The 27,886-nt window shown below is 38.4% G+C and overlaps 1 protein-coding gene across 1 annotated transcript in view; it reads right to left on the bottom strand.

Annotated features, from left to right (window-relative positions):
• The window catches only part of SNAP91 (synaptosome associated protein 91), a 67,057-nt gene that overhangs the window by 22,938 nt on the left and 16,233 nt on the right, over window positions 1–27,886 (bottom strand). The window contains exons 3-15 of the mRNA XM_082048434.1: window positions 24,754–24,896; window positions 23,602–23,677; window positions 21,716–21,818; window positions 19,670–19,763; window positions 18,294–18,405; window positions 16,731–16,837; window positions 15,389–15,430; window positions 12,975–13,045; window positions 11,554–11,581; window positions 9,448–9,557; window positions 8,213–8,313; window positions 3,487–3,501; window positions 3,173–3,343 (exon numbers count right to left, since the gene is read on the bottom strand). Coding sequence (XP_081904560.1) covers window positions 3,173–3,343; window positions 3,487–3,501; window positions 8,213–8,313; window positions 9,448–9,557; window positions 11,554–11,581; window positions 12,975–13,045; window positions 15,389–15,430; window positions 16,731–16,837; window positions 18,294–18,405; window positions 19,670–19,763; window positions 21,716–21,818; window positions 23,602–23,677; window positions 24,754–24,896 — 1,173 coding nt within the window. The remainder of the gene's footprint in view (window positions 1–3,172; window positions 3,344–3,486; window positions 3,502–8,212; window positions 8,314–9,447; window positions 9,558–11,553; window positions 11,582–12,974; window positions 13,046–15,388; window positions 15,431–16,730; window positions 16,838–18,293; window positions 18,406–19,669; window positions 19,764–21,715; window positions 21,819–23,601; window positions 23,678–24,753; window positions 24,897–27,886) is intronic.

Genomic DNA, 27,886 nt, shown 5'->3' with positions numbered 1-27,886 from the left:
GAGGAAGCTGACCTGAGTCAACAACAAATATTCCACCAGGCTCAGCGCTAGGAAAGAATCATAAGAATTACAGGATTTTTGTTGTTGTTATTTTTTTTAAAAGAAGTGCTAGTTTGCTATACCTGCGTGTTCCAACATAAGGGACATTCATCAGCCCTCAGTGTCAAAAAGTCTTAATCACTTTACCTTTAGTTTCTTTAAAGGGAAAACAATAGTTCTACCTGCAAACTATTCATGTCATCTGAATACCTAATAACTGACATTTGCGTAGTATCTGCTACAACTTGTTACTCACATCACTTGCAGTATAGTCACACAATGGAATAGAACTCAAGAGCACACTCCTAGTGTCCAAAAATACTGTGTCCAAATTCTATTACTGAGATACATGGCATTTCAAGATATTTCGCCTTTCTTCTGCCTTTACATTTCCACCCTCAGGAACGATTCCAGCTGCACTTTGAAAGCAGCCTCTTGTTTATCTTAGAAACAAGATAAAGAATTCTAAAAATTAGGCCAGGTAACTGAAAGCTTGTGCATTAATCAGACTGAGTTTTTTAAAAAAAGCTATGCTGGATCAATCCTGCATTTCTCATCTACTTTCCAAGATCATGTCAGAGATAAGGACACAATGCTTTTCCTCTGAAAGACAAAGCCCAGTCATAGGCAGCACGCAGGCTCCTATCAGCTAAAGTACCAGCAATATAGTGCAAGAGAATAACAACAGTCAGTCATTCCTGCAAAACCTCCTCCTCTGCTTCTTCCATCAACTTGGCTGCCTTTTTCCTGCAGCATTTGGCTTCCTTTCCCTACCCAGCCAACTCCCTGTAGACTCTTTACATTCTTTCTCCCGAGATCACCGCTCCTGTACCTTCCCCTGCCACAACTCACTGTGAGGAACCGTGTAAAGCGATTGAGAACTGGCAAGATGCAAAAAGGTGACCTTGAAGACTCCATCTCTAGCAGATGTCAAAGGTCAAATACCTTCTTATTAAGTGTAAGCATGCCTAGCAGTGTTGGCCCAAAAAGTACCACTTTTTGCACTGTACATAGTGTTAAAGTAACAAAGAATGTTAGTATGGGACATCACTTACAGCAGAAGTTTCAGAAAAGCAAACAAACAAAACCCAAACAAACTCCCATGAGTAGAGAGATAGGAGTTTAATATGGACTCCAGGATCTTAAAAGGGTCTGGCCTGTGGGTGTCTTGAAGGCACTGCAAACGTACCTACACTGCTGAGTGTGTTTAGAGATTCTTCTTGAGAACTAGAGGTTTTCTGCTATTGTAAATGATAAAACCTTTATTCGCCCTGAAGTGTTCCAGGAAAAAGTCAGCATTCATCTAATATACAATCCACTGGAGATTTATAGTATTTGAGCAACAAAATACATTCTCTTTAAAAGAAGAGATCAAGTCACGGAACTCTGGATACTGTAAAAGTAAAATTCTTTCCATATTGGAGGATGAAGGCAACTCCAGTACTTAATATGTGCCACTAAGTAATTTAATGATTAATTAAACCTCCAGAAACTAAAAGCATCCAGCTCTTGGCCACTTTATAAACACGGAACTAGACATATGATTTGGTAGCAGACATTCTTCCAGGGACAGAATAGTGGAAAAGGTAGAAAAAAAAGAAGGGTACATCTTGGTGCTCTAGTACTGGAAGAATAGGCAAAGGTAGGTGTTTTCCTAATGCTGTTGCAAATTTACAGTGATTTCTAGCCATGTAACTATGGCTCCTTTTTTATTTTTTTTTTTAAGCTCTCTATATATGCTAAATTAATAATACAATTTGAAAGTGCTGTATCTAAGAGTTTCTTGACCCCAACATCTACACACCAGAAGCTTCTCATGCTGTGCATCTGCAGGGGTGTTCGTGAGCACAGGCCTTGGCTTCTACCACAGGCTTCTGAGAGTAACCAGTGTAACCAACATCAGACTCTCTCTTGCTGCTAGTGGTGTCCAAAACCAGTGCCACCGACTATTTTAAAATTGCTTCTGAAGTACCTGATCCTGTGGCACTTGGACTATTATTCATTTTTGTAAAAGGAGGGGTTAAGTAGCAGGTAGCAGTTTTAATCCTTACAGCTTCTCAGCAGCTTTATTGGGATATCTTGGAGGCATCCGCTGAAGTCAGTCCTAAACAAAACTTCTAACTGGGAACTTTCCATCTTCAGGAAATAACTTTATAGTCAAACTGCTTGTGTATGAGACCTATCTAGCACTCCTTTACCTAGAAACAATAGATAAATGCACCTCCACAGGGAATGTGCTGGAATCCAGTTTTGATAGCAAGTAAATTATTCCTAATTCCTGACATCCACTGTCATGCTGGAACTATGCATCACAGGAAGGAACAACTAGAAAAATACGGCAGTCAGGTGATCTCAAACATGTTAGTAGTTTGTAAGTCAGAACACTTCTCCACTAACCTGGGCTGGCACAGTACTGAAAAGAAATGATAACTTCTGACTTGCTGTTGAGATGTTTTCTGCTCCACAAGAGTGACAGGGAAGCTGACAGCATACAGGGGGGACCTTATTCTTACTCAAGAGGTTAGCAGCTAACAGTGGAGACTGAAAGAGCACAACTAAGCTAAAAGAATATGTTTCCTATACATTAGCTGTGTAGTTGGCATTTGTTACAAGTTCCTTGTCACTTTAATTTACTGCTAATGCTATTTGAAACAAAACCCAGACTCAGGAATGCTGAAATGTAGTAATTTCAGCTTGGTCAACACTCTCTTCAGAGGAAAGATCCAAAAGAAACGTAACGCAACTGAAGTGTGGCAAGTAATGAAGGAGCAGGAAGGTGCCATGTCCATCCTTCCCAGTGCAATAACTAAGAAAGCACACTGCTTTCCCCAGAAATTTTAGTACAGTAGCATAGTTATTGAATGACATGAAAAGAATACCTGCTTACTCCAGTGTGGATCTGAAAACTAATGTTCTTAGCTGCTCAACCATAAGGTAACTCAATCTTAAGTGTACACAGTTTTCCCTTTCCATATATATGCAGAGAAGTCTATTAACTAAAAGCACAGCAAACAGAGGCAGTTGGACAGTTTACGTCTCCTGTTCCATCAAGCATTCAACACACAGGCACCTCTGGTATAGTTAGTTAAATACCCTATGAGCTAATGTAGAGCACTAGAGCAACCCAACTAACCTCCAAAGAGATCCACTTCAGCAGTGGTAGCAGTAATAGTTGTAGTTGTAGCGGCAGGGGCTGAAGTAGTTGTAGTATCAGTAGTTGCAGTAGTAGTTGCACTGGGCTCTGGGGCAAATGGATCTGAAATCTGTGGCTCAGAGGTAACACCGGAAAGTGCAGCCAGATTATCTATATGCAACCATATAACAAAGATCAAACAGGAAAAGTAAGAGGAAGAGGGAGAGACCACAAATATTCAACTCCAGAAAGCTGGAGCTTTTAATAAGGAGTCTTAACATTGAAAAGTCTTAGAAATCAAAAGCATTACTCACCCTCTCCCAAGAGGTCTAGTGATTGTCCATTAAAATGACAGCAGAATAAAGAAACAGACCAATTAGTAGAACTGCCAGACTGAAGATGTTAATTAGCTATAAATTCATTCTCCAAGTGACATGTTTGGGTTAAACAATTTTTGCACTTGATTTTCCAACATTCAAGAAGTTATTGTTACATGACAAAGATTATTCTGTTTAATAGTTCTATTCAAATCAGAACCAGTGCATAAGACTCATGTATTTGATTAATTCCTTCATATCTAATCAGCAAGACGTTCAAACACTGGTAGTACTTATCACTTCTGTTTTATACAGCTGGTTTTCTTAAACTGCAACAGAGAACCAAGTAGTGGCCTGTAAGGTTGACAGAAAGGTCTCCTACCTTTCACTACTCCAAGGTCAGGCCAAGAACCACTTCTAAAGAAGCTCAGTTCAGCACGTTACTATTTTTCTCTTGCATCTGGCTTAGCAGTATCTTACAGTAACACCAGAAGTAGGTAGACTTCTTCAAAGTTTATGAACAGCTAACAGTACCCAAGAACACTGAAAATTTTGAATGCAAGTTCCTGGGCTTAACAGCATGCAGATTCAAGACTCTCACCATGTGTACATGGGAAGAGTGAGCCCCAAGGAACCTCAGTGACCACATATAAGTACAGTAAACAGGCATAGTTCAAGCTTATTTAAATCAGTGAGCTATTAGCAGAACATACTCAGATACCAAAGAGAATCTCAGGATAATTCTGCTTTAGTTGAAAGTATTTTCTGGACCAAAGTAGGCAGAAAGCAGTTCAAAAATCAACATTACAGTCACTAAAAGTAGACAGAACTCAGCTTACTGTTCTGCCAAAGTAAGCTGTTGTGTTCCACCCATCAGCCCTAGAACCCTTCACAACACTGGTACGAAAGCCAGTGTTGTACTCCAACAGAGACCAGCTTGCAAATACAGTGTTAAATTACTTCAGGATACAATTCATGGCATCCCTACTTCCCCAAGTATATTCTGAGAGGCAGACAGGCTGTGGTTCTTGTACTTGAGACAACTGTTTAGCAAAAAAAAAAAAAGGAAAAAAACAAAAATAGGAGAGCACTCCTCTTTGAAAGCTTTTCTTGCATTTATGATAGAGCAAGCATACTACACAGAAACAACTACCTCCGTTAACACTCGTTATGAGGAGTATGATTGATTGACAGCATAAGCAGGTTGGTTCTTCCAGCTTTGGTCCCTTAACTGTTTTCAGAGGTCAACAAAGCATCTTTAACAGACTTTCCTACATTTTTATGTCCTCTGAGATCAGTCAGACTGAGCCCAGACAGAAGCAGCTTTGCCTACATTAAGCAAATAAAAGCTATAAAAACCTGCGAAAATGAAGCAGTTTGGCCTATTACATTTTTATATTGCAGTTAGACTAGTCTGAGCACAACTACCTATTTACTAACTAGTAGTTCAGTGTTGCTTCTAGATTCACTGTATTCCTTAACAGGGTCATGGCTTCATCTGATCCACACTGAACAAGCACAAATGCTTTACTACAGGTCAGAATGTAGGAAGCAAAATGCTCTGAGGAAGCACAGCTCCATGAGTTTGTCTTTATTTTACAACATTTGTTAAAAAGGCATCAAGAAACCACATGTAGGTATTCTTGTAGTTGGTTCCTTGGGGGAGCTGTACTTGAGACTGAGTGCACAAGCTGAGGTAAGTCAAAATACCAGCATAACAGCATATTAAAAATGCAGCAGTCTGGTATCTCATTACTGCACACCAGGTGAATGTCTCACAGCTAGGCTTGAGATAAACAACTGTTGGCAAACTTCTACCCTCTATTAGCTTATTATTCAATGCATTTTTGTTATCCAGTTACATTATAGATCATAATACAGTGAAATTATAATTTTCCAGCATGGCAATCTATACTTACTCATAATATGGGAAGGACTAAAACCAATGTTTTATTCTATAGTAATATTAAAATGACAGTGCTAATAGCAAATCCATGTTCTAAAGCACACTGCAAGGTAGTTCAGAGCAAAAGTTCAAGTCAATTTGTTTTTATATCTGAGAGTCAGATCTTGCAAAGACGCAGAATTTGACGTACTGTATTTTTGGTAACATTACAGCCCAGCCTGCCTGCCAAATGCTTCTCTATTCACCTTGCGCTATGCTGCAGGCAACATATTACACTACCTTGATCATCTCCTGTGAGCACAGAAGTGTAGATTTGTACAAGTTTCAGTTCATTTGCTAGATAACTTTACATCGTATTCAGAAATATGCTAGGTATACAACAAAATATACAGTGTACTGTATATACCACTAAATATACAGTGTACTATATTGAATATACAGTATATACCAGAATACATAGAATCTACATTGCCAGTGAGACTGAGAAAGCAGGATTGTTTGTTGATGACATGTATTCATGAGGTTTATGTGTCATTTAAAGTGCCAGTCTTGAAAAGTCTCCAGAAATGGAGAGTCCACTAGCTCACATCAGGGATCTGCTCCAGTACTGCCCTACCCTCCAAGTGAAATAATTTTTTCCTCATGTCCAATCAACCTCTGAAGTTGCAATCTGTTGCTATTACCCTTCATTATAATCAATTCCTATTTCCAAGAAAATTTTGGCTCTGCTCTGTAACTCCCCCTTAAGTGTCATAGGCCTCTATTAAGAGAGCCCTTTAGCATCCTTTCTGCCAGATGACAGAGGCCCAAATCCCTCAATCTCTTTCTGCAGAGATGTGCTCTAGACCCCTGGAGTCCTGGTAGTCCCATGTCAACCCCCTCTCTCTGAAACGGGAGAGCCCAGGACTGGATGTAGTATTCCTGATGTGGCCTCTCTTGCACTAATTAAAAGGCTCCGTAGTACCTACGAGAATGTACAATTTATAACAAATACCAGCTTCATCCTGCAGCTTTACTTTAAAAAAATAAATAAAATAAAACGACCCTAAACACAGGCTCAACGATTTTCTCATTACAGATGAAACATGAATGGAAATAACAGTATATTCACAACAAAACCATTCCAGTTCTTAATTCATGCATGTCTGAAGAGTGTTTGGCAATTATTTAAAAGAGTTTGAAAATGAAAATAAAATAACAGCAAGATTCCCATGCAGTAACAGGTCATCATACCTGGACTCCTGCCAGCAGTAAAACAGACAAACTTGAAGTATACTAAGTTACCAAAATGCCATTCCAAAAGTTAAGACTGGAGTATACTTGAGGAGGTTAGTGATAATCTTGGCCAAAGGAAAAAAGTCAGTTGTCCCTTTCCATTGTGGAGTAAGAGGACTAGGTACATTACTAGTCCATTTTAAAGTTTTCAGTAATTCAGAAAAATAAAAACACCTAAGTTCCAAACTATAGGTGCTTTGTCCAAAAGAACAAAGCAAAAACTCAAATAAATCAGCTTTCAATTGCAATGCAAATCAATATTTTACAATATTAGTGGCTATTTACTCTGCATAAATGAGGAAATGCTTAAAAAAACAAGAAGCCTGAGCTCTTTCGAACATCTCAAAAGCTTATGTTCCAGTACTTGGCCATGACAGAGCAAGACAAATAGGATGCAGTAAAAAAAATTGCAGAATAATTAGTCCCAGGCAGCATAGAATAGATGATTCTTTGGTCTTGCTTTCTGTGTAAGATTACATTTCAGTTAATAAAACTGACATTTCTGAAAAAAAAATAAATAATCAATTCAACAGATTAAATAAGAATATGCAAAACATGGTCTACACGACAGCCATAGCTAGCCACACATAATGAAGTGTCTGAGACACAATGTCATCTTTAATGAACTAAAGATAAGAACAAAATAGGGAGTGCAGAAGCCACTAGTATCCAGTATTAGCATTCACAGCAGAATCACCGTGACTCAGTGTAGCACTCCTGCTGTGAGGGGGCTGATGAGTTCATTAAGCTGCCACGCAAGTGCAGATCTCTTAAGATTACACCACAGTGGGTTTACAACTATGTAAGTTAAATCACATTTACTGGCCTAATTCCTTGTCTTCACAGGACAGGAGTGAACATTGCCTACATTTATTGCGGTTGTCTTAGATCACCAGCTCCCAGTGCTGCCTGGAACAACAGGCTCAGTTCATCAGACTGCTCAGATTTCAGAGAGCTGGTTAGGAATTCCTATTTAATCGCAGTTAGCCCTCTACTTCTCTTTTCATATTATTATTCTAAGCAAACAAGGAAGATTTTATTAAAATATGTTAAGGATTGTCAGAGATAATCATGCTTGCAGCAGAACTAATTTGCCACCATTGGCTTTAGATGCATTGTTGTTTTAAAATATATTTTTGATCCTCTGTCTACTGATCTCCTGGCTTTGCTTTACGAACCGAAGAGCCAATTTCTGCCCTCACCTTGCCAATAAGCACACGAGCAGTTCTAGTTCTTCTGTTTTAAAGTGCCTACCCTACCTGTTCACCTTCAACCATCCCCTTCCTGCTCACTTTTAGTCACTTAATCCTGGTTCCCCCCAGCTTTGCAGTCAGGCCCTTATAAGCAGCTTATACTATTATGCATATCCCTGGAAAAAGGAGTAGCCTTGTGCTGCAAAGAGATGCCTGACTGTTGGGTCAGCAGAAGCCTAGGAGTGGGTTGGGAACATCCTGTGCTAGCAGAGAAAGAGACAGGTTTCAGTTCAGCTGGGCAAGAAGATGGAGACTGCAAGAACAGATGTTGACAGTGAGGTTTCTCTACCTCCCCATGAAGTTGCTCCAGCAGAGGCTGCTGGAGCCGCCTGCCCAGTAGCAGCAAAATCTGGCTGAAGATCCAGAAGATCACTGGATGGTTTGGAAGAGCTGCCAAGGAAAGGAAGAGAGGTATTAAACAGTGGAGGAATTTGCCCATTTAAATCAAGTTAAAAAAAATTATGACTGGATTGTTGGAATTACCCTTTATTTGCATGGCTGATGAAATAATTTCAGGCCTTAGGATTAGAGCAGCAGCCATAAACACCTCTATTGCAGTAAGTGCCAAGAATAAACTATACCCCAGAATGGGACCTTAACTTCCTTTACTTGATAATGACATTGCAACAGATCTATGAGACTTTTACAATCCTAAAAAAATGAACAAACAAAACAAACAAAAAACAATCCCCAAACCAAACCCCAAAATCTTCGGTGTTCCATAAGAATAGAACAAATAACTGTTGTGACTGAAAACAGCTCCATTCTATTAACACTTCCATATTTCATTGTGCCGTGTCAGAAAGCAAGAAACCCACATTTCCAGGTAATAAATAGGCAATAGATAGAAGAGAGCTGGTAAAAATTCTGTGGCTTAAGCCGGACAGATAATTGCTTAAGAAACATGGTTTTGTTCATTTAGAACATTTAAATAATAAACAATATCTTTTTCTTCAGTTAATTACTTCATCTGACATTTAACTGAAAAGTTAGTCATGTCTTCAGACTTTTGGTTCAAATTTAGATCTTCTATGTGTCTAGAGTTCTTTCATTGTGCTCATTACAATGAGTAACAGTGGTTTGTTCCAGTTTTCACTTGAAAGCAAGGTTCAGATTTTCTCATTGGTCAAGTGTTCATTTTTTACTTTAACCTCCAAAAGTTCATTATTTCTGTGCTTCATTAACTGATGTGAACAGCAAGATAAAGGAATCTGAATTCAGCAGGTTTAGAAACAGAATCACGAAGGTCAGTAAACACTACTTTGGATTTGTACATCATTTCAGTCTATTCAATCAAAAGTTTTCACTGAGAATGATACAACGTCACTACTACACTGAAAGAAAATCAGAGTAACCACAATTTTTTTGTTTTGTTTTGTCAGAGTTCACTTGTGATCTATGCTGGTAGAATAATATAGCCCATTCAATGCAGATGTACACTACCTGTAAAGTAAGAACAATCTTGTAGGCGAGCCTCCTGTTCAAAGTATGACTTTGGCACTTACATTCAGCTTTTTAGCTTACCTTACTGGAGCAGCTGTAGATGAAGTTGCAAAAAGATCAACTGGAGGAGATGTATCAATGGTTTTTGCTGGAGTAGAACTAGGAGATGTAACAGTTGTGGCTGGAGAAGACTAGAGAAATATTTCAAATACACATTTTATATAGCAGCCTTTCTCCACAAACAACTCATGCACAGATTCACTTACTTTAAAAATTCAATTTTGACATCAGATCATCTTATTGTGAACTGTTCCCCGCTTTGAAAGAATCGAAGGAAGACTGGGCTAAGTTTGCAGAGGATAGTGGAATTGAGGAATTCCAAGGTGTCTCCACCTAGCAATGCCTGGCTCAAAAGGAAATGCCTATATTGTGCATTCAGAGCACCTGCAGACACCAGCAGCTGGTCTCATATGAGCTTTAGACCCTTGGGTTCCAGACTCACCCAACACCTAGGCAACTAATTCAGAGACTTGTGATCTGGAGTTGCCTTACCTGCATTTTAAAATCCCAGTTAGGGTAACTAACAGTTCCTGTGTGTCACAGGATCTCAGCAAGTTCCAAGAAGATAGTTTGCTCCCAGAAAACTCCTTCCTCTCAGTTTTAAGACCATCTTGAAGATGGGAGGAACAAAGTATTTTTGTGGTTTTCTTTCTACATTTCTCAGACCTTTCATTTTGTCCATGGAATTAAATATCTGTTCACTCACAACAGCACCTTAGTGCTCCAACCATAGAAATGGTGGGAGAAAAGAAATGGTTAAAAGTGTGTATGTAAACCTTCAGACTGAAGAGAGTTTACGGAGCCATCAACAGTGCTAAGGGTTAAGTCCTTGGGAAGATATAAAAGACAGCTCAGCCTATGATTTTCTTTCATTAGCTCCTCCAATTCTGGATAAAGATACCTTAAGTACGGCAAGGACAGACACCCAGGACAGTATATTGCAACTTTTCTGTGCACTTGAAGCTTCAAGTTACCTTGAAGAGTGTGAACTTAATTCTAAAAGATACTGTGATCTTTGTTACAGCCTCTCACAAGCTAGAGAGATCCTTTTCCTAATGAATGAAAACAAGTCCTATGTTTAGTAGTCTGTCGTTCTGACCACTGCCAAGAAAGAATAAGAATGGCAAATCTGAAGCAATTTTCTTCTGAGTTCTGCTACTGCCATTTCATCATCACAAGTCTAGCAGTAGGTGGATATCAGCTTTCCAGACGCTCCTCGAGGCTTTACTGAGGTTTGAGACTAGAGTTGTCCAAATTCTTCACATAAACCAGGGAAGAGAGGATTACTTAAAGTTGTAAGAATGCTTTCTGAGCCATCATGTAGTTCTCACTGCTACAGCATTGTCAAGAGAGTTTTTTTGGTTGGTTGGTTGGCTTTTGGATTTGCCTTTTTTTTTTTTTTTGAAGGACTTGTTGGAAAGAAATTGAAGAGCTTTCACGAGAATCAACAATTGAACTGTCTCCCTCAGATTCAGAGGTTTTAACTGAGTTTTTCCTGCACAACACCTGCTATTAAACACAGAACTATGGCACATGGCAATGCTTCAGAGATAGTAGGAATTACTATTAATAACACCATAAAACTCACTAGATTATCTGACACTTAAATCAAGATGTTTTCACTGGCAACTCTTGCTTTCAATTAGGGTAAGCAGTCTCACTAATAAAGGTCAATTCTCAAATTAGGTATATCAGATGAAAGTTTTCTTCTTAGCTTTTCACATAAATACAGTTTTATAAGAGTCAGCACTTCCTCAAAAAAAAAAAAAAGCAAATTAAGTGAAGAATTTGGATGAGAAACAATATGGAGCAAGTTTCTCGATGATATAAGGATTAAAAAAAAAAGCTGAGACAAAGATATGAGTATTTTCTATGTTTTCAAAAAGCACAACCAACAAATCCTGCACTGGTGTAAGTACTATGGCCCTTCAGATCAGCAAAGTGCTCTTCTGGGGCCATTATTTACAAGGCCATTAAAAGATGCAGCTTTGTCGCTTAGGTAGGGCCCAGGCGGCAAAGTCTAAAAAGCAGATTAGGAGATGGAAATTTAACTCCTTATGCCCTTAAGATGTTCTAAATCATACACCTGAACAAGAATTCACTAGTACAGTAATTGACAGTATTTACCTTGCTCAGAGGAGAAGGAGCCCCAGATCTAAGAGAAGAAAAAAAAAAAAAATTAAATAAAAAAAAGGAGTGCTTTCAGGTAAGTACACTTTTCTAAACTATGTTTCTGGTAATAAAAACTCATGCATAAAGACCAAAAGCTAAACGTGACAGCTTTCTGAAGATCTCTACAATTCACATGACCTTCCCATTTCTCAAACTTTCACGTGTCACTTCAAAGAATGAAAATTGTTGTTTCAAAGCTTAAATCAATCTTTTAAGCTAATTGGTGTCACAGGATTATTCTGCCTTTTAAATAAGCTCTACTAAATGGAGGAAATGCAGAGATGCATGCAAGTGTCTTGTGTTAGGGCCTACAGAAGCCAGCAGGAAAGAGTTATTGGGGCAAGATACTGCCATATTATAAAATCATGCAACAGCAGCAGAATAAGACCAATATGGAAGCAGTTATCTAACATAAGTCTTCTGAGGATGCGTCATCGAATTTTCGAAGTCTACTCTTCTTTTACAGAAAGTCGGAGTTACTTTAAACTAGTGATATTTAAAAGTATGGAAACAGTTAGTTGGCAAGTCCAACCTGAAAGACCTTCCACATGCAGGAAAAACACACTAATACTAAATGACAGAGCCTTAGTCATGAGTTAAAATGTGTGTCAGTGCATTTGCTTACTTTCATTATTATGAGATATGAAAATACTGCTACATATTTTTAGAGCTGCTTTGATCTTAGAGATGAAAGGAGGAGTTGAAGTTAAAACTGTGCCAGTATTGAACTAACCATATCCATCCTATGGGTTACTTGAATTGGGTAAGTCCTAGGAGCTGTAGAAATGATTAGAAGATCTGGAGCTAAGACAGAAATGACTAAAAATAACTTAAGGACTCCACAGAAAAGTAAGCAACAGTTTAGGTACAATTAAAAGCTATCTATTTCTAATTTTTCAAGCCATCTTATAAAAAAATAACGACATCTGCATGCAAGTGATATGGAAACGTATGTACTTACCCTTCGCTAAATTGCAAGGAAAGCAACAGTAAAAGAGAAAACACAGGTTTAGCTTAATCCTTCCTAGACTTAGTCACAACAAGTATATAATAAGAAGATGCAAAGTCATTAGAAAACAAATCAATTTTTATGACAAAAGCCTTAGTAGCAAGGGAAAACAGTTCCTTTTAGGAGTTTTCCATAGTTAATTTTAATTCACTTTGGAAAGCGTCTAGTTGTTCAGTGTGTCACTTGCCCCTACCTCAGTTAGAAAAATAAAGTTGCCATTAAGACAAATTTGTAAGGCAAAGGAAAAGCCCAGTCTTACTGCAGCTTATTTTCCAGCTAAGTGGGAAAAGGAGGATGGGGAAGACAAACTTAAATATCAACTAGTCTCACATTTCGCCTCGATACACAGTAAAATATATACACTTACTTGTTGCCAGGTTTTTTTCCTTCCAGCGAGTTTAGATGTTGCTCAAGGGTCTCCATGAGACTGCTAGGAGCCTTAAAGCAAAGAGAAAGACACACTTCTAAACACATTGCACTGATCCAACAACATTTTGAAGCCCAGCACCAACTTCCCTGAAAACAGTCGATTCCCATGCTAGAAGTATTCAGGCAATGACAGCTTTTGAAATATAATACTGTGTCCAAATTTTCAGAGAGAAAACATTTACCTCTACTAAAAAGCGTTTGAAGCCTAAATCCAGGATGTGCTGCTGATCATGCTTTGAGTCAGTGTTAAACACTGACAACAGCGCAGACATCCACAGGGGTGAGTTTAAAAGTAACAGGTTCAAGGTCATCTTTTCAGTTTTGCTTTCGGCCAGACCTCCAACACCTTTTTCATGACCAGAGGGCTAGATTATATTTGCAGTCTAAACAAAACAAACTAGAAGTCCTTTCCAACATCCCCAAAAGCAATTTCCTTTCATTCAAGACTCTCAGCATCACAAAATCTTACAGCTGTGTCTTCTCAAAATGGTGGCCAGACACAGGTTACTGAGCCCAGCAGCTAACTCAAAATTGGGAAGGATTACGTTTTTAGACAACTACAAAAACTAAGCTTTTTCAAACCTCCTTGATCTTAGGTTTGATTTTAAGCAACATTCTTGTGGTCAGGCAATACCCACAGGCATGCATTTGCTGTTACAAAGGTAGATAGGAAAAGTAGCCCTAAATACAAATGACAGTGAGCTTAGCTACTCCAGTATGAAAACAGCAAGGAAGAAACCCTCAAGAGAAACAGTAGCATATAATACTAATGTATTTCATCAGGGTTACCAGTTCATCAATGGTACAGTCTTTGATCAAGAGAATTCCCTGTTTAATCTCTTTAAGATCAACCACAATTCTTGACAGCAATACCTATGTTTCTCATAAGGTCTTTAATTTCAGGGTTTACATATGCATCAAAAAGCCAGTTTGTAATGCTTGAAAACAGACTATCCACTGCTCAGATACACAGGATGCTGAAAAGCAGCTGCCTGGCTAAATCAGACGTTTCAGGATGCTTAGTACCTGCTGGTACCAATGTACAGCTAAGTGTACTTAGAGGATAGTGTCTGCATATTAGTTTTGGCATTAAAACTGAGCAATTAGGTAACTTTACACATGCAGAAACTTAAAATGCTCAAAAAATACTTAAATGGTGGCTTGAGTTCATATATGTCCTATGGGCATATTCAATACAGAAACATCTTAATCATTGATATTTTATAGACATATTTATTCGTTTTCAACTAATTTGAGGACAAGAAAAAATTTCTTAAATACATGTGACTTATTTAGAATTCTCCAGCAGCAAGAAAAAGATGAACAAAGGCTCTCATTTGCAGGGAAAAAAAAAATCAGACTTATACATATTAAAAACGGCTATAGTGTAAGATACAAATTGTGTCCACTTAAACACGTAAGCAGAAAGCTATGTTTCAAAAAAAAAAAATCATCCATTATTATTTCCTGTTACTAGTTACCTCTACACACTTTAAATAGCTTTCCAATATATTATTCATAGGTTTCTTAAAAGCCAGCAAGGTAATATGAAACTCTTCTGTCAAAAGAGGGTGCTTTAGAAAATTTCTACCCAGATGCAACAATTTGGAAATTAAATATTGTCTGGTGTCCAGTTTGCAACACTTAACATTGCTTAATTTCTTCTAGATGCTGCTTCAGCTATTTGGCACAAAACTGCCATACTTTGAGAATCACTAATACATAAAAATGAGCCAAGCTCTTTGGCAGCCAAGATGCCTCCTCAGCCTCGAAAACTTTGCAGCCAAACTAAAAAGTCCAAAGATGACAGTAAATATCCTTTTCACATTAAACACAAAGCCATGCACCCAGGCCAATTTGCAAGTGTTATTGAAAATGGACCAGAACAATAGAAACAGCTACAGCATAAGTAAGTTTTGACGTTCAAAGTTTTGATGCATATTGACAGAGAAGTTCAGCAATCAAATCACAACTTCTGCATTTAAACTTCAAGTTTACTGTACCTAGACCAAGACAGTAGCGCTAGTGCTGCTCTGAATTTCATCTCTGGAAAAAGACCGTGTCAGGGAGAGATTATGAAGCAACTCACATCACAATCTCTACACTGTCTGTTGTCAAAAATGGACTTGAGTTACAAGCTGCAAAAGTCTGTCCTTTAGCAAGGAAAGAGCAAAACAGTCTACCCTTCAACTATAGGTCACAAGTCATAATGAAAGATACTACTTTAGTTATATCAGTCTTAAAAACAGCTTTGGGCACTTCCTATTTGCACACATTCCTGGCATGCTTCCTAGTAACAGAAATTTTAGTTATTACACAGATTCAACAAGACAACAAGAGAAGCTTACCTACCTGTGTAAGATCAGGGATATCACCTTTGTCAATTCCCACTTGCTGTGGATATAAAAAAAGGTAAAACTTAAGTGCATTATTCCATTACAGCAGGCACTAATTTTGACTAGAACTGTGGTACACTCTTCAATGTAGAAAAAGGCTACAGTACACAAGTGCAGATGCCCAGCTTTCCAGTAGCTACCTTCAATAGTTTGTGGTTGGGTTTTGTGTGTTTGTTTTCTACAAATTACTTATCCATTAAAGAAAAAAAAAGTTTGATTCCAGCCAGATAAAGGTTCATGCTCCATAATGTAAGTCGGGCAGGGTTTTCTGGTCACACACAGTTGTGTCAGGGGACAGCATCACTGAGCTGCCAAACACAGACACCTGACTATCCTAATGAAGTTCTCTGAAATTCAGCCAGTGAGCAAATCCTAGAAGACATCACTTCAAAAAAATGGTAAAGCTCAAGTCACTTTGTTGTTCTGCCATTCTCTCCTAGCATTTCGAACACAGCAAGGTGAGGTCTAAGTCTGCAATCTTCTATCAGCTGTCTTGTTGCTTCACTCTGTCTCTTCAAGTTGCCCACTGGTTTGGCTTTTGTGGAAGAACAAGCTCCACTGCCCCTAGTAAACCTGAAATATAGTCACTACAATACCTGTCCTGCAAAGCTAACCTATAGGTGTCTAAAGTACATCACTCCCTCAAATTAAACATTCATCTCAGACATACGTGTCATTCAGGAGTCTAGCAGGTTCATTCATAAATAGTAAAGTAAATTAGCAAAGAAACAAACTTTTTGTTCAGCTAATTACTGCTGTCCACCATAATGAAGCATGAAACATGGAAAATGTACATCTTGTGCCAAGGAGCCAACTGGCACAAATGGGAGCCCAGCAAAGGAGTTAATTAACCATGTAGTATTTGTATTATCCACATAAGAGGATGATAACCTCACATTCCAGTTAACTTGCAGTTGGCTGCAAAGACTCAAAAAGCAGACTTATAAAATCCTCATGTGCTTATTCCTAATTGCTCTATCTTCCTCTAATGCTCAATGCTGTCCTAGAAGCATGCATGTATTACAGCATTTCCAAGAAATATTGATGTAGTGGAAGTCATGTCACCTGTTACCAGGAAAGTTGAGGCTGGCTGGACAGTCGAGACAGGTGGAAGTTCTAAACAAGGCTTAATGAGTTCAAGAAGAGCTGAACAAGCAGATCCAGGAACTTGTATATTGCCTCACATTTACACACAGTGAGTCAGATGCTTAACAAATGCTGTTAATATTTTATATAGGTGCTAAAAATATTCACAAAATACTTAAGTGCCAGACTTCAAAAGACTGGAAGTCACTTACCTCTGCAACTTTAAGAAACTCTGATACTCTGGTCATTCGAGTAAGAAATCGTTTGTAGATTTCAAGAGCATCTTTACATTGTCCCTTTTTCATTTCAAAAAATTTCTCTAGAAAAAATAATTGGGTGAATTTCAGTTAAGATATCTTACATTATGTTTGCATTCAACAGCAACTCTAGTTTTCAGGAAAATCATGTTTCAAGAGCATTGCACTCCATTAAGATTTTTTTTACTTGGACACTAGTCTAGCGATGTTCCTAGTCCTTAGCAGAATTTAGAAGCTGGGCTTGCCAAGCAGTGGAAGGGGTATATAGCCTGGAAAATTGCAACCCAACCAGCTATAGCATTGTGTTTGATCTTAATCAGATTCTTAAGGATAAAAAGTAAGCAGGTGAAGTAGCTACCAAAGTTAAAATTAAAAATAATTAAGGGTACTTAAACGTATATTATTAGGACCTCTCCCAAGTTGTGTTCAGCCCAAAGAACAATACTTTTTCCACTTGAGTAGCCCTTTAAAGTTGGTTCATGTCCATTATCAAGCACAACTGCCACATATTTCAACTTGAACTTACACTTCAATTAGCAGAAGGCAGCAAAATCTTAATCCAATTGTTATGCTCAACACATTTGTATCTGCTCCAAAAGCTTCTCATGTCTACAGTTTCAGCCAAAACACCTAGGATTTACTTTTATGAAACCATCAGAAAGCATTGTAACACAGGCACAAAAAAAGCTCTCTGAGCTTCATGGCTCGGGAACATCTTTTGAATTGCCTGTTCAATCTCTGTAACCCCTCTGTTCATTCCTGTTGCAGTCAGAGTTTCAGGTCAGTAATGCTCACCAAGCAATCTCAGTTTTTAGCTGCCTTTATAGACCTGCTGAAGTGCTCACTAGTTTTAACAGTTAAAGCTCATTTTCTAGAGGACCAGTTAAGTTTCCTACAGTTTACAGCAACTCCTGGTTTTAGACTTCATAACAAAGCCTTTTGCGGGGACAGCTTAAAGTACATTATGCTGGTGATCAGACTAAGCTGTCTGAGCTTCAGAATGTGTTCACAGCCTCCAATAGACTTTGCAGCCTGATGGTAGGTATTGTTCTGTTGAGGATCCAGCTGTGGCAGTCATGCTTTCAGGCAGGTCAGGAATGTTATTCAGGAGTATATTACTTCATGTAAGGCTATCGCATACCATGGATAACAGAATAATCTGGGCATCTTAAAAACACAATCAAATAGCAAAAGTTGCCTTGCTAACTTCAAAGAATACCGCACATTTCTTTGAGCACAGAAATGCTCCCTACCTATAAGTAGATTTCTGTACAATTTTAAGGGCATATGACACTAAGGGCATATAACAATCCAGCCTCAGATGAACACTGATATAAGAGATTATGGCTTAAAGTTTTCTCTCACTTCAAAATAGATTAGTCAAGAAAAATGTATTCATTTTTTAAAGAAAATTAAGTAAAACAACAACAACAAAAAAACAAACAAAAACCGAAGCAGATCTGAAACTCATTTCTCATTTGCTCATGATATGTGAAATATAGACACCAGATTACTTACCTAGTAAGTTAATAACCCCATCATTGTAGCAAGCAAAAAGTTTGATAAGATCTTTAAATAGAAGCATGAATGCAGCATTTATGACACCATTTGTCAGTTCATTTGGATGAACCTACAAATAAAATACCAGTTATTTATGCCAGATTTACTGAATGCAATCAGAGGTTTTAGCTTGCACCAGGTATCTGATGCTGTTACAGGATCAAGCAGAGAAGACAGGCTTTCACACAAAGAAACCAAACAAATATTTCAGTTAGCAGATCAAGGATTGTTTTCTTCACCACTCCCATGCAATCCACTACAGCAGAGGAGTATTCCCATCAACAGTAAACATCGTAGTCTTGAATCCTTCACTTATCACAGAGGTGGAAAGCAGAGAAGCTATTAACAAAGATGTAATGAAACTGGACAAAAGATGTCAGTTCACAGTGGAGCTGAACAAAACCTCAGTAGTCTACTCGGTAATACATTTGGGTTAATAATGTCAAGACCTTTCCAGTTCTCACATGAACTTGGGCAGAAAATAAGTGCTTATTTATTAAAAGACCTTTGTTTTATTAAAACATATCTCCTCTTTCAAGACCATTATCACAATTCCAATGCCATTTAGGTAATGAAAATACATTACCAAGACATGTATTTCTAAGGCTTTTTTCCCCTGAAAGCTCTAGTGGGCCCAGTATTCTATCTGGGAGTGTGTCCTTCCGCCCACAAAGAACAGAAGGAACTTCAAGACAGATTCCTTCAAAGACCTCTTTCCAACATTACACTGTACCTCCTACAACAACTGACTCCTGTATTTATCCTTAAGGCAGATAAATAATTCCACCGATGTTCATAACATTATTACATTATAAATATATTGTAGATATTTCTATGAATAGTCTAGATCAAAGTTTATCCAATCCAGTTTACAGCTGAAAACAAGATGAAGGTTTTGAGGAAGCCAAACAATGGATGTGTGATATTTTAACTGCTTTTTCTCTACCCCCAAAAAATAATCTGGTTGCCAAGAGACAGAAAAAAAGATTCTTCACTCTCCTTGCTTTGTCCATTTCTTCCCCTTAGTGATGCAGAAAACGAAACTCCCAGCTCCAAGTCATCGTTCCTCAAGAGCCCTCATTTCCCACACTGTTCCCCTACTCCCTCTACAATACAAAACAACAACAAAAAAATAGAATCTGCACATTTTGTACATATAGGAAAGGGCCATCCTTCACCTCACTCTACCCTAGTGGGATACAGAAAATGGGATTTTTTTCCCACATAATGGGATGATCAGTAAAGCATTACCTCGAAAGTGAAATGTTTAAATTACAATGCAGCATTTATAAGTCACTGCCTGGAGTCAGTGCTGGGTCAACTTCAATACATACATCAAATTCAAGTAGTGCATCAATTTGTTCCTGCAGTATTGGCATACTCTTCAGTAGCTTTTCAGGAGCCATTGTTCTCATTACACCATCAGCTCTGCAAGAGCAAACACAGATTAGAAGCCATGGTGTTTCCCCTTTCCTTCTCCCCAAACTGAATTTTTGTCTGAATTTAAGCTTAAAGCTGCCATAATCCACTTCAAACATTTGGAGCACTGTCTGATTTTCTTGCTTCCCACATCGCAAGAGCTGGCATGGAAAATATTTTACCCAGACACCCCCCCTGACAGCAGGCAAAGAAGGATTTTGTGTTACAGTGATGAATGCAAGAGATTGATCTCTTTATGGAAAGAAGACACTCAGAGTTTAAATAACTTGACAAGAAATACTGTCACAGAAGTACTTAGAGAACTGATAGTCTGTGTGAATTAAGTTTGTTATGAATAAATAATGACAACTCATTGCTAAAAGTACTTTTTAATGATGTATCTGTGGTCAAGGAAGACAAAAAAACTCTATAGGTGGTTGGTTTTTTTTCCCCGTCAAGTGCCACAATATATGCATGTCACTTTAGTGACAGTTTAAGTCAGGGCAATCTTTGCTTAGCACTTCCTTCCTCTGTATTCATGGGTATTTATAATTGCATTAATCCTTCATAGCACTTCCACTGACTTTGATCTGTCTTACCAGTCCTGAACCACTACTTCAATGGGATCATGCAGCAGTCATGGATGTGTAGCATTCCTTAATTGCCACCTATAGTCTTATATGCAGTCCTAACACATGCCCATTTTTTACCTCTGAATATCACAAACCTGCACAACCACCATTGTGTATTGCCCCATTCTATTCACTGACAAGTATAGCATCTCTTCTCAGGGAATACATACCACTATTTTTACTTATTTTATGCTATACTGTGAGGCAGCACATTGTTTTGAGCATCAGAAATGACACACACAGAAAACCTTTCCAGGAACATATAGCAAGGCAGGAACAGAAGGATCCCCAGCAACTCAAACTCATGCTTATTTAAGGTAAGCGTTTAAAGGCACTAGGTGACAAAGGGAACCTAGAGTAGATGCTAGTACTATGGCAGCCTGCTGGATCAAAACCTGCCTGAAACATCAATCCAACTAGCTGCTAGTCTTCATGTCAAAAGCTTCTTAATGATTCATATTCCAGACAGGTTCAAGAGATAACTACCACTGTAGCAATGACATCCAGCTACACGAAAGTGAGAAGCAGGAGAGGAAAGCTTGGCAGCGATGCTTACACTAACAGCTCGGAATCCCAAGCTGCAGAATACACCAGAACTGCCAGAACAATCCTGATTAGCAGGAGCATCTTTGACATGCAGTCAATTAAGCTACATCTTCAGGGTGTGTTAAGCCACTTGCTGCGTTGTCTGTGCTTCAGGAGAGAATCCAGGGCCACTAAAGTCCCAGTTAGAGGAGTCAGAGGTGAATAAAAATGTTCTGATAAATACCAACATACTACTATGGACTGGCTTAATTTTTTTTTTTTTTTTTTTAAACACAGTCCTTGTGGGAAATAAAACCAGTAGCTTACAAACTTATTCTGTTGAGTTTATAACTGTTTGCTAAGATCTTCAGGTGTTCAGTTTTCCTTTGTAATCAGTCATCTTTCGCATGGAAAGGGTCTGGAGAGTAAGGAAACATCCTAAATACAGTTTCAGAGCATTTATTTCTCCAAATCCTAAACACAGTCTCACTGCAGCACAATTTAATAAGAGTCAGATTTAACACATAGCACTAAAAGCTCCCAGTTCTGCAAGGCACCTTACTTTAGTCTTCAGTTTTGCCTTACTACCCCAGTCTTTCTTCTCCTCCTTGTGCAATTATTAACCCATTACAAATACTTAAGAAATCCAACCAGTTTGGTATTTTATTGCGGCTAAACAAAGAATGTAAGAACTAAGTCATTGAGACACTAAAATTAAACATAAAGCCACAAACAAGATTTTCATGGGTCAGGCAACTCTATCAGTTTATATAGAGTTGCTTCCCCTTATATAGAGTTGCTTACCCTTTCTTCACTCTTGCAAAGTCAAATGCCATTTGTCTGTAGGAAAACGCTTTTTCATTCAAGTATCTACTATAACGCCTTATAAAGGTGGACATGTCATAACCTGTAAAAGACGGTTACATGTTTTACATTTAAATGTCTTGCTTGTTTGGAGGTTCTTTAGTAAATGATAACACACAGTCAATAGGCTCTAAGGTTATTTGATCTCTATTGCACAAGACAACCACACATACAGAATGGGCATCACAAGACATCTTCCAGCTTCTGAAGAAAAAGCAGTAGGTGCTGCACCAAAACAATCTACCACTGTCCTGTGCTTCCAACAGATTGATGGAATGCACCAGGTGCATGGTTCCTGGGGAAACACACTAGTGGCTCCTACACACTTACGCAGTAATATGTTTTGATGGCGAAATGAGTTACCCCTCTATTAATGGGGAAAAATGCCAATTTAACAAAAAGTTCATACTTAAATAGATGATTTCCAGGAAAAAGATTGATTGCAACTTAAACGCTCCCACTATTTTACATATGTCAGTCCCTTCAACTCTTACATCAACCTTCAAAATTCTCCTGACTAGGTTTACCAGAACAAAAAAATTATTATGACATTTACAGAGATTAGCGCCTTCTTCGAACTGTTACACCAGGGATCATCAAGGCACATGATACTGTACAAGCAGCCTCAAACTTCAGTGACCTTCGAGCCTGTAAGACTTCTGGACAGTTAGTATTACAGTCTGTCCTTCAGGTATTTCTTTCAAAGTTTCTTCCCTGAAGCTACAGAAATGTGTGCAGAAGACAACTCATCCTCCTCTTCAGAACAAGTACCTTTTTGCTGCTTTTGTTAAAATCCACACCCCTTGACTTAGTCATTGAGTATATTTTTCCTTAATTAACATTAAGTATCTCTGTCAACCCATGCTTAACACTACCAACTTGGATGCCTCATTATCTATGACACATTGTTTTATTAGCTATGAAATGACAATTTAAAGAAAGAGGCAAAGAATACAAAAGCATGCGTTTAGCAGAATTCATTGTTGCCAAATACCAGTATCTTTGAACATACAGAGCATCTTTTGTTTAGACAAGCACAGTTTTGATATTTGTTTAGATTTGTCCTTGCCCTGTGTTACCATTTCTAAAAGATGCTCAAGTCTTGATGTCACATATCACCATCCAAAGATGGAGTAACATGGCATTGCTTCGATCCTGCCCATTATTGCAGCATTACTGCATTCTGTATACAGTCAACAAAAATTCTGACAGCTGTAGAATTATTTATTCTCTCTCGTCTAGAAGATCTACCATGAAACAAGCTTTTCTTCTATATAAGGGAAGTAACAGGAAAATTCATTGATTCCAGAGTCAAAGTATAAACTGACTTTGTAAGCTTTAGAAAGAAAAACTCCTTAATTTCTGCCTAGACATCTCTAAATTCACTACTCAGATAAAAACAGCCAGTTCTTTTGGTGTCTTCCCACCCAGTTAAACACTTCCAGAGAATTCCTAAAAAGTGTGGTGTCCCCAAGGAACCACATTACCATTTAAGACTGAGTAAAAGCCAAAAAAAGGGAAAGTTATCCATTTCATCCTTAACTCCCATAACAGTTAAGGAGATAGCTGACCCGGTCCCAGTTTCAACCAGCATTTTCTAAGGGAGTTGCATGGTTTCACTTTTTGAGTAAAATTTTTGCAGGAACTGAGACACTTTGTTTTGAAGTTGTCCAGCTGTTCACTTGAGCTGGTCTATTCATTAAGTACTTACAAAAAGGCTTCAGCAGCACATTTTTACATTATTTGCATCTTACAAACGTAGGAGAAAAGTACCAATAGTATCTTATTTAGAATCTTGTTAAGATTATAGACATGAGTAGGCTTACCATGAGATCCGCTTTTATCCAGAAAATTGCTGAGATTGAACAATGTGTTTCTAGATGCCAGGTACTGGATAAATCTCTGCAACACAAAAGTTATTTTCTTATCACAGGCTGTATCTGAAGGCTTTGTACCTCCTGCCAGGAAGATTACCAGTCCAGCTCCAGCATGCACACATGAAAACCCAGATTTTTGTCTTAGCCTGCAATACCTTCCTCAAAATTTTTTTCATCCACTCACATTTAGCCTGAATGTCTACTAAATATCCTACTGTATACATAAAAATAGATTCTGTGCAAAATATAAAAAGAGACTGTGGAAGGAACAGTAAAAATGGTAAATTATTTAAGAGATTTGAGGAAGCACAAGATTTATCTGCTTGCAAAACAGAATATTCAGGCTAGTCCCAGACTTTTCAATCCAGCAGCCCTCAGTTTCTGCCGAGCCAAGGGCCTGTTTTAATAGCAAGCAGGCCCCACATTAAGTACAGGGACTAACAGCCCGAAACAGTTACAGAAAGCAAATCAGAATGTTGGCCAAAGTTCGGAACAGAAAAATAGGACAGGAGTAAACATTTACACGGTGACATGGGAGAACTTCATTGCAAGAAAACACTTTGTATACAGCCACGGAGGAATTGTTTCACAGTCATGTTGAAGTTCGTTAAGTACGCTTTTTATTTTATGCAGGCATACCAGTCTTTACAGGTCAATAAAAAGCAAGGGCAAGGAAAACACAACCCAAGAGGCTATCAAGTTGAATTTACAGCTCTAGGAAGCTTCTAACGCTCATGCAGAGAGGGCAGCTATTTGGAAGGCAGTACACGCGTTCCAGAACATCAACTTTAACCCTGGTCAAGAAGTCCCAGGTAGTCTTTAATCCTGCATAGCTCTGTTTTTAGACAGCACATAAATTCCCAACATCCTGAAACAGGCTGCTGCTTGCTCTTAAGCTACAGTTTTGTAAGCGAAGAGATAGATATTCGGCATGGCTCCAACTATGTTGCTAAAGGTAAGTTTGCTCCTCATCACAAATCATTCTTGCCCTTTGTTCAGGTCCTTACTGGTTCAGAAGAGATGCCTTTGCACTACTAACATGTTATACTTGGAGTCTGCTCAGTGCCAACGTGGTCTTGAGAGAAAGTTGATTACGCTTACCTCATTGCCATGAACCATTAGATGATGTGTGGTAACTAAGGCTTTGAATACGACCACCCAGCTACTATTTGTTGCTCGCTCAAAAAGTGTATCAGCCATCTGAGGAATATTCACGTTTGTTTCATTTGTTGCTTGGATCAAGTCTGTAAGAGAGATAAAAGGAAGGTGTTAGGTGCTACAAATAAGACAAAGTTTGTAGCATGGACAAGCTCCCAGCCCACCAGACTGAAGGACATGGTTGTGAAAAAAAGCAAGTTCAGTACTAATGTTGTGCATTAAAAAATGAAAACAACAACAACAACAAAAACCCAACCAACCAAACAAAAAAAACCCCACCCACATTTGTGATTATATTAATGCATGGTGATAGCAACATTGGTCTGGCTCTTCTCACCCAACTGTACTAGTTTTCCAAAAATTTTGTCCTGAGCTATGTCCCAACCTTTCTCCATCTCTATCCCAGATGAAGTCAGGGTACATAACATCACTTCGCTGCTTGTAGGTTTTCAGTCTGGATTAGATGAATAAGTATTACTGAACTCTCCATTTACAGGTAATACATCAAGTATACTGAGCCCAGTCACATCAACAAAAATAGGTATCACCAGAACAGATACTCCAGTTATCTTGAAGGTTAGAATTTCATCAGCATGCTACAGCACATCTCCTAGAGTCTCTACTGACCTAGGGAGCAGAAGAGTGCATTCAGGTGTGCATTAAGACCTCTTCAACAGTAGGAAAGAAGACAAGGACAGACATTAGTTTACCCTGAAGAATAATAGTCTCCTGCAAGCAACTGCACCATAAACAGAATAAGACATTAGTCTGTCTTAGAGAAAAAGACTAAAGTACAGCTCTGCATCCTGTACTTTGCAAAGGTGTAGACTTGCACAGGAGAGTACATGAAATTAAGATAAGTACTTAAATCATAAAGAGTAGGGCAGCAAGCTTTCCACTAGCATCTCTATTCCACATCTACTGATAAGATCTTTGATTTACTACATCACCTATTACCTACAGACTCTTGCTAGGCAGCCAGCCATGACCTTCTACAAGCTATTATCTAGTTTTTTAGACACAGCTGGAAACTGCATACTGCAACTGCATGACAAAAACCTGTGTGATGCCAGACACAGCCTTGGCAAGACTTCAGGAAAAGACTTCATGCAACACAAAGAACATAGAACAGAGACCTAATTATAGGGCTGAGGCTTAAAGTTTGAAGACCTAAGTAGAAAAAGTTAAAAATTAAAAAGCTTAACTAGTAGACTAAGCATTATCTGTGTTACTAATGAAAATACTCATATTTTACTCTTCCTGAGAGGACAGTAACCATTGTTAATGACTTTCCACATGTTTGTTTTCCCCCTTCCCAGCCTAGAAATGTTCTACAAACTCAGTAATGCTACCCTTGAAGTAGGCAGTTCTGCCAGCAAAGTGTCACAGTAGTAAAGCCATTTTATTGCATGACAGCAGCTCAAAACCATAGACCTCCAACAAGTATTCTTGATCTTGTTGTACAAATAGGCCAATAATTTCTTATTCTGTACTGTTGATTAATGTATTATAGAAGACAGTGATTTGTAAAAGCCCAGAAGCAAGTCACAAGTGGCTTGCTCACCATTCTGTTCAGAAGTTCTAGTGAAGATGACAGCTTTTGTCCTTTATATAAGGAAATATGCATCAAATTTGCAAGCTTTCATTCCCAAGTTTCAGTACGTAGCTCACTATGGAAGCAGGGTGCTATGAATTGTGTATTCTGTCGGTCAACGTTAGATAATGAAACCTGAGAGGAGTTTCACCCACAGCAATGCTGGCAACAGAGCCTACTGCTATACGCCACTGCAGCACTCCTTCCAAAGTCACTCCATCATTTCTGCCTCCTCTCCAAACTTCTGGAGGGCACAGCATCTCAGTCTGCAGCTCTAGATGTTTTAGGACACGAGTAATTATAGTGTGCTGAGCAGAGACGTATGATTAAATTTAAGCCTTCTACTTTCAGTGCACAGAAAAGATTTAAACCACGCATGAAGATTTTACTCATCATCTGGGTGGGAAAAAAAGAAGATGGGGGTTAATTTTTGTAGAGCTTTTTCCCATTAAGTCACACCGCAAAGTTAAGGAATTCAAGCTTCCTGAGTTTCTTTTCCCAATACCATAGAGTTTCAACTTAACCTGCAAATGTCAGCATTTGTGCAACTCAGAAGCATAGATAACTTTAACGAACTCTGAGCAGCAGAGTTTGGTGGCTAAACTGAATTTCAGAATAAGACTTGGCTAAATTAATTTGCCTTCAGCATGGTAGGGAAGAAGAGGTATAAGGAAAAAGAAAATGTACACAAGAAAAAAGAAAATCTAGAAAATAGATTTTTCCAAAGATTCAGACATTGACTGGTGGGACAGAAACTTAGTTTTCCAAAGGGGCAATGAAGTTCAGAGTCTAACAAGCAAGTCACAGGTAGACTTGTTAATACAAAATAGATCATACTAAAGAGTACCAGCTGACACACAGCCCGTCAGAAACCACTTGAAGCAATCTTACAAAGGTGATTCCGTTTGGGGTACAAAAAAGTAGTACAAACAAGGTTTAAAGGTACCTCCCCGATAAAGTTTCTGCTATTGCAGGCATCCATGTCTACTACATTGACAGCTAATCTCTAACCCCCAAAACTAAGCTCAAATACAAATTCCAAGCAGAGTAAGAAACTGGGAATGGTACAGTAATAGCAGCCAATGCTTTCATCATGACTTTCATCACGACTTTCACACAAGTGGAAAAGATGGAGAATGAAGACCTATAACCTTCATTTGAATCTGCTTTACTGTAGGACTAAATTATAATTTCCAAATCACAGTACATGATTTCTCTTATTTCCTCTCTTCACATATTGGTAGCCGCTATTTTGGTCTCTCCTTCAGTCTAGAGACATTTAATTTGGATTTTAATATACTTTTTCTAGTTAAGTTTTCAGATGCAAAAGCTATACACATGGAATAAATGCTTGTCAATTCTTTGACACTGTAACTTAAATCTAGACAACAGCCTTCAAACTCTTTGACTAGCCATTTTTTTGGCTTGGCCTTAAGACATTTGCAACCTATTCAGGGAAGAGAATCAAGGCTAGAGTATGGT

The sequence above is a fragment of the Streptopelia decaocto genome, assembly GCF_964273445.1.
Source record: "Streptopelia decaocto genome assembly, chromosome: 3".
Taxonomy (NCBI): domain Eukaryota; kingdom Metazoa; phylum Chordata; class Aves; order Columbiformes; family Columbidae; genus Streptopelia; species Streptopelia decaocto.
The sequence above is the reverse complement of the archived record's forward strand: the minus strand, read 5'-3'. Positions and strand labels throughout refer to the sequence as shown.